This window comes from Poecilia reticulata, linkage group LG4 (assembly GCF_000633615.1).
Source record: "Poecilia reticulata strain Guanapo linkage group LG4, Guppy_female_1.0+MT, whole genome shotgun sequence".
NCBI classification, from domain to species: domain Eukaryota; kingdom Metazoa; phylum Chordata; class Actinopteri; order Cyprinodontiformes; family Poeciliidae; genus Poecilia; species Poecilia reticulata.
In genome coordinates, this window is record NC_024334.1 from 4,301,869 (window position 1) to 4,309,508 (window position 7,640).

General features: G+C 38.7%; 2 protein-coding genes across 3 annotated transcripts in view; one reads left to right on the forward strand and one right to left on the reverse strand.

Moving 5' to 3' along the window:
• orc1 (origin recognition complex, subunit 1) overlaps positions 1-2,852 on the reverse strand; it is a 10,007-nt gene extending 7,155 nt beyond the window's left edge. Inside the window, exons 1-4 of the mRNA XM_008406481.1 lie at positions 2,577-2,852; positions 1,680-1,807; positions 1,425-1,597; positions 3-112 (exon numbers count right to left, since the gene is read on the reverse strand). Of these exons, the coding sequence (XP_008404703.1) occupies positions 3-112; positions 1,425-1,597; positions 1,680-1,807; positions 2,577-2,671 (506 nt within the window). The 5' untranslated portion in view covers positions 2,672-2,852. The remainder of the gene's footprint in view (positions 1-2; positions 113-1,424; positions 1,598-1,679; positions 1,808-2,576) is intronic.
• A 3,153-nt stretch (positions 2,853-6,005) lies between these two features.
• The window catches only part of LOC108166227 (uncharacterized), a 19,122-nt gene continuing 17,487 nt past the window's right edge, over positions 6,006-7,640 (forward strand). For both annotated transcript variants that reach the window (XM_017304340.1, XM_017304339.1), the window contains exon 1: positions 6,006-6,324. The gene's annotated coding sequence lies outside the window, so the exon portion shown is untranslated. The remainder of the gene's footprint in view (positions 6,325-7,640) is intronic.

Sequence of the window (7,640 nt, forward strand, 5' to 3'; positions counted from 1 at the left end):
GCAGAGACGGGTCGACGGGTCGGAAGGTTCTGGAATCCCAGGACAGTTTGACGTAGAAAGTGTCTCCGTCCGCAGAGACGGGGAACGGAGCGGCGGCCTCCAGGTGCCTCACCTGCAGGGGGAGGGGCTTCAGAGGTCAAAAGGTCAACAACCAGATCACAGACAGGAGAGAGAAAGGATTTAAAACGACAAAAATATGAAAATGAACAAAAAATAACCTGATGGAGTCAAAGACTGGAAGATTATTAAAGCTATGCAAAATAATATAAATTATTATGTTTTATAAATGACATTATTAAATATATATGTTATTATTAATACTTAAATTATAATAATAGGAATACATAAATATAAATAGGAGATAAGAATTATAGAACTAACAAAATAGGAATAAATACATTTAATTAAAATAAGAATTACGTAAATAATACAAAGAATTAAATAATAGGAGAACGATAAAGATTTAAAATACCAAAGAAATAAAAAAAAAAATGCACCAACTCTCATTAAATGTTTTTGTATAAAACTTTAAGCGTATTTTTATCTAAGAAAACTTGTTTACATTTGTCATGGAAGAAATTTCTTTAACAAGAGTCTGGATGGGAAGAATAAGACATTTTTAAAACCTTGTAAGAACAGAAACAGACGTCTGGTCAGAGAGGACAGGCCTGATTGGACAATAGGTGTGAATTGTTGGCTATTGTTGACCAACACTGACGGTCCGACATCTGACTATTGTTAAGGAAAGGAGGCTGGACTGTGATGCTAAAGATCAGATCTACGTGTGTCTGTTAGGAGCAGCTCCACTGATCTCACCATGATGACATCATCATGCAGGAACAATGTGAAGCAGAAGAGCCGTGAGGAGCATTATAAGATTTTCCATTACGTTTTCTATTTGCGATGGAAAATGATAAAATATTTAACAAAATAAAACGATAAAATGTGAAGCTTCAGAATGAGAAAAAAGGTTTTGAGTGAAAATAGAAGAAAAATAAATCAGTTTGCTTTAACATAACCAACTATTCATATATACATCTTTAAAATATTTTTCAAGTTTTTTGTTTAAAGTAATTTATTTGATCCATTTGTTTAATATTTGTTTGACATTTAAAATTTTCTCTCAAATCGATAAAGATTTTTTGTAAATATGTTGGTAATTAGAGTCGAGTATTTTAAACATAATTTGCAGAATATCATCGTCTTGAAATGTCATTAATTTGAAGTTGAAGAATTGATTTATTGGATCTTATTTTTATGTATGCACATATTTCCTGTTTTGTGTTTTAACTGTATCTTTACGTTTAGTTGATTATGTTAAAGTAAATTTACATTTGAGAGAAAAGTAGATAATTTTTTTCATTCAGACGTTTAGTTAAAGTCAACATGTGTGTTTTAGAGTGCAGCTGAGCAGCGTTGGTCACCTGAACGGGTCGGAGGACGGACTCTGCGTTGACCTCGTCCTCACAGCTGCGACCTTCGTAGAAGAAGACTTCCTGTGGGTGAGGGCTTCTGCCCAGCAGCTTCAGTTTGCTCGGCGGCACTTCGGACACCCGGACGAACCACTGGACCACGGCCTTCTTCTGCGCGCCGCTCTCTGGAACGGCAGCAGGTCAAAGGTCAGCTCGCTCTGACCCAGAGTCAGCTGGTTTAGTTTATATCTGGTTCCTGGAACCGACCGTCTGCAAACAGCCGCAGAACTCTGGCGACGTACGGGTTGTCGTCATCATCGCCCTCAATCAGGATGTGCTGCCCGGCGCGGATGACGGTGGTCTGAGGGAAACCCTCCACCCTGATGGAGAGGGAGCTGGAGACGAGGAGGAAAACAGGAAACACAAAAAGGAAAAACAAAAAGGAAAACAGAAAGAAAAACAGAAAAAAAACAAATGTTACACTTATAAAAATGATTTAGTTGTAGTTGGTCAATATTATGGCGTGAAGAGGACAGCTGTTTACACGCCGCTGCATTCAGATATATCCACAGAAAATTAAGTGTAAGGAAAAAAGAAATCAAGAAAAAAATGAAAGTAAATGCTGCATTTCATATACAAAATCAAGGCGTCATAGTCTCCTAGTGGAGAGGCTGAGAACCTAAAGCTGTCTGAGGTCCAGTTTGATGTTTCAGGAGAACCGAGTCATCGGCTGCTGTTTGGGTCCAACAGGTTTGATCAAGTCTAAACTCAGTGGATCCATCTGTAAGGAGATCTGCTTTCATTTTCCAGCAGGACTTGACTCATAAACGTTGCCTTCATAATACTCAAGGCAGCAGTTATCCTTCCACACAACTTTCCAGCAGTATATGTGGACACAGCTTACTGAAGAGTTTCTTTGCAGGCCTCCATTCCCTGTGAAGAGGCTCAGTAACTCTATAATAATCTTAATTTTTCTGTCTCATGTAATATTTAGCCATAATCACTGAAATTGATTAAATGTATGTGTAATTAATCTGCAACTTCTCATATCGCATTCTAATCTCCTAAAACGATGCAAAGATCCATTTTGTTGCTACCAGGTGATAAATTCTCCCAGAAGTCAGAGAAAAGCGGTTATTAAACGCGCTGCTCGGTTCTTCTCACCCATATTCAGAAGTTTTGAGTTTTCTGTTGAAGCCGATTGGAGCTCCGCGCCACTCGTAGATCCGTTTGACTCTCAGCCTGGTGAAATACTTCATCCTGTCGGTCCTGCTGGCGGCTCGGAACCGGAGCGGGAAGATTAAAACCGTCCTTCTGCTCGGTTCTGGAGGAAACCTGGACTCTCCCTGTAGTTTTAGTGAAAACCAGCTTCAGTTAGAGGCTCGGGGGAAGTGAGGGGAAACGAACAGAAGTTTCGCGGGAAAATATTCCAGCCACTCAGATTTAAACAGCGCCCCTACTGGAGAACGCGTGCGTCTACACATAGACGTCAAGACGTATATGTGCCTAATCACATGGTGTAACGGCTTTAGGGAGGAGTCACGTGATCATTCTGCTTTCCGAACAACACCTAAAAGGTTCCTTCACTCTTCCGCCAGAGTGACAGGAAAATAAGTAGACCTCGTTCTTTTTCTTTGTTTTTCTCCATTGTCTCCTTTAGTTTTTGTTTATATCATAACTTTTGGTGATTTATTTTATTATTATTATTATTTTAAATCTGAACATGTAAAATTGTCTTAATTAACAGAGGTGGGGAAAGTAGGCAAAATATGAACTCAAGTAGAGTATCAGTATTCACACGGAAAATGATTTTTCTGAACTGGATCTGATTAGGATATTTCCTTACTTTCAGACCAAAGTCAATAATACGAGAAATCCGATTTTTGGGGACCAGAAGCCTGGTCCCTTTTCATCTCTTGCGTTCAGCACAAAGATGCAGTGCAATAGCTCTATTTTCGCAGGGCCAGCCCAAAGTAGTTTGAGGCCTTGAGCAGAATATGATTTAGGGGCCCCTCTTTATGAATTTCAATATAGATTTGGTGGAATCTGGGAAAGGGGGACAAGTTTAACTGCCCAAGCTTAAAAGTGATCAGTGATCATTTGTTATTAGAGCAATCCAAAGCTCAAACACAAAAATTAAACTCATAGCATCAAATTGTAACCATGGTAACACATAAATCAAACTACAAATATTATCTTTTGCACTTTTACGCAGTTGACTTGTCAATAAAGATGTTTAAAAAATTTAAATATTGTAATTTATCTCTGTTTTTATCTCTTTTTTTGCATAGATTGTGTGCTGTTGTGTTCAGGTGACATTATCATTAGATATATTTGTTCCAGTTTAGGAAGGCAGAGCATCTTCAGTCAGAGGCTTCTTTGAATTCACTGCAGCACAGACCTCTGCAGGAAATCTTTTCTGCCAACAGCCATCACCATCTTCAATAACTCTGAAGAATCCAAATTAATGAGTTTTGTCAACATTTAATTTTCCTTTGGAATTAATTTTTGAATTTGCATTTTGAGATTCTTGTGTACAAATGTTTTGTTTTAGGGAAAATAAAGAGCTTACCTGGTTGCTAAAGAATCAATAAAATGAGAGTGTAAAAGATTCAGGAGACCTCAAGTTTTCTTTCAAAAATCCAAAGTCTTATTAAGAAGCAAATTTTCACCTAGCAGCTGTGTTTCCTTTACAAGTATTACATTTTAAAAATATATTTTAGACACATTTAATTATACACAATGTTCTTGTGTATTTTTGCCATGTTTTCTATTTGTTTTTTATCATTGTTACCATAATTAATGTTGTGCATTTTAGTTGTTTAATTTTACAACCGCCCGCACTTCATTGGGAACTATTGCTCTGCAGTTTGTTTAGGTTATTTTGTGTATTTTATTTATTTCTCTCTTAGAATAAATTCAGTGAATCACTTCACCAACTGGACTGGAGCAGAACCACTCAAGACTCCAGTAGAGAATCAGTAGAGAAACACTACTGATGCTCCAGTAAAATGGAGAATCACGTGATTCTTCGCTGCAGCGGTCCATCCCCGCCCCTTTCTGTTTGCTACAGCGAGGTATTTCTCTCTTCTTTCGTCTGTTCCGAATAACACCTTACAAGTTTAAGTAAATCCTTCCGCCAGAGAAGAAAATAAGTAGACCTCACTCTTTTCCTTTATTTTTCGTCATTGTCTTGTTTTCTTTTTGTTTTATTATTATCAATTTTAGGGATGTTTTGTTTTTTAAAATCAGAACATGTAAAATTGTCTTATTAACAGAGGTGAGTAGAGTTTGCAAACATTGTACTCCAGTCAGGGAAGCGCAGACCAACAAAGCTTGTCTACAAGCAAGAGGTCTCACTTTAACTTAAAAGTGTCTCTCTGTATGCGCTGCACATTTTTAAACATGCTTGTTGTTGTAGTGAGTAAAGAATCCAGAATTTTTACTCAAGTAAAAGTATCGGTACTTCTCAGTATCTAAATGAGGTCTGATTCACCGCACCTCATTTTCTACACAGGTTAATAAATGAGGTGTGGTAAAATAAAAGTATTTTTCCAAAACAGTTACTGTAAGTAGTGACTTTCTACTGCTGGTGCCAATTTCACTAAAATGAGATTTGGACTGACTGACTGAAATCTATTTATTTATTTTATTTAGTAAGCTTAAAATCATCGAGTCATCACAGAGAATATTATAAAATGTAAAAAGCTAAAATAAATATACCTCTTTCTTTTTGTCAATTTTGTCAATTTTGTTCATTGTTTTGTTTTTATTTGTGTTATTGTTATTACCTTTGTGGATTTAACATGTAAAATTGTCTTCTTATTAATAAACATCCTTCAGCTCACAATTCTGTTTGAACATTAAAAAATAAAATACTTAACAAAAACACTGAACAAATGACATGACGATGGAGCCTGTATATTATGAAATGCTTAAATAGGTATCTAGTTAATTTTTGCACAAATACTGGTTTTATTTTTGGTCTGCTCAGGTGGGATGTTGTGCTTAAAGTTCAAAATAATCCACAATCATTTTTCACACAGTTTGTTCTCCCTTAATAATACAGTTTTTTTAGGGTTATAGGGTTATTCATTTAAAAACTGGATTTTGTGTTTTCTTGTGTCTTTGACTAATATTTGAAATGGTTTGATGTTCTGAAACACGTGTGACAAACAAATAGGAAATCAGGAAAGGGGCAAACACGTTTTTACAACACTATTCAAGGGAAAAGAGCAAAGTTATTTCTTCTGATTGATCTTTCAAACTTCAAAGGAACCCAGGAGCAAAACACCTATGAGGTTCAACAGTATGCAGCATTAATATAGTAGTTGTTGTACACCATTTGAAGAAATTGTTCTGCTCAGAACAAGCTGCTAGAACTCCTAAAAACCACATAAAAGCAAAATATTAAGAATATGTTATGGAGTTTGTGGGGTATGTATGGGAATCTGTGGAAGTTTTGGTTTAAAACACAGATGGGGAAATGAGAGGAACTAGAGCGTTAAAGCCAAGCTGTTGGCGCGGAAATATGCGTCAGAACGACGGACACCCACTGGCAGTGAGTGCTGTGCAGTCAGTATTCATCCGCCGGCCATCTTTCAGGTTACCGCCTCGTCTGCTGTCAGGATTTTTGTTAGAATAACTGAAGACATAAAGTTTATTTCATCTAGAGGAGCGCGTTAAGTGTTGGCAACACCTACGATGTATTTTTATCTGGAGATAATGGAGGATTTGGACCGAATTATGCGCCTCATTTTGTGTTTTGTCGACCAGAACATTTCTGACGACAGAAGCAACGGGGAGGGGGGGCGGGGCTTCTTTGCTGGTGCTGGATTCACCGACTCCCACTGCAAGTCCGCATTAAAGGACACCTCCAATACCAACCTGACGCTGGTGCGCAGCTATCACCGTGAGTTACTGTTTTATTCCAGTTGAATTATATGCTAATCATAATACTGACATATCTCTTCTTGATCGGTACAGATCATTCTAAGAACGCTACACATTTTATTCATTGTGCGAAACGGTTCTTATTTAGCAAAAATGTTGTTGAATAAGTATTAAAATGTTTCGGTACATATATGCGCTGATTTAGTTTGTACGATGGGGTGTTAGGTTGATCACGTTGATCCGTGATTTCGAGGCTGGGAAATTGTCTCCCCAGCCTCTCCTCACCACGGCGAGAAGGGGCCAAGGTGAGGAGGCGAAAATCTCACGGAAACACCGATGGCCCCCAAGAAATAACTGCAGAAATCCCGAAGTTTAGCGGGAGCCACCAAGATTTATTAACTGCGAGCAAACTTCGGTGCTAACCCTTGTTAGCAACTAGGGTGCTAGAGTCTTGGCATTCTAATGTTAGCACTCTAGTTTTAACACTAGCTAGCGTTAGCATTCTAATGTTAGCACTCTAGTGTTAAAACTCTAGCACCGAAGTGACCGGAGTCCACGCGGTTCGTGGAATGCGCACAGTACGCCCGAGTATATTGGGGCCTTTGAGTGTTAACAAACGTTGGCGCTGAAAGGGACGCTATGGGCTCTTTGCACCTAAGGCGCTGACGTCACACCCGCATGCGCGTAGTGCGGCTCATTTCCTTCCGCTTTGAGTGACCATGACCGCAAGGAAAGACAAAATCGTATTTCAAAAACAATCTAAGCAATACCATGAACACTGTTGTGTTCCCCGGTGCACAGCGTCTTCCAAATATAACGGCCGTTTAAGTTTTCATGGATTTCCATGCGATCCTGACTTAAGAAGACGATGGCTAGTAAATATTCGTCGCGACAAATTCAAGCTAACAACACATAGCAAAGTTTGCAGCCTTCACTTCACTCCGGATCAGCTTCTTCAACCTAAAACTGCCAGAGGGAGAAGAAAGGTAAATAAAGGAGCTGTACCTGAGTTATTTCAATGGAACAACTTCTGTGTTCAGCCTGAAAGAGCGAGTGTATGGGAACGAGTGAGCAGACCAGAGCCAGACAGCATTGAAACTGATCCGCCTGTGCAATGCACTTCTGCCGATCGCGATTATTGCTCCGTCCCAGAACCAGCTGGCCTGGACATGGCAATAAATGAAAACGATAAATTAAAAGAAGAAATAAAAGCCCTAACAACCCAGATCGAAGAACTGAAAATTCAATCTACCTTTGGATTACAGCGGTTCGCAGGGTCCGATGATGACATCCGATTTTACACAAGGTAAGCTTGTACACTGCAACGAACCTTTT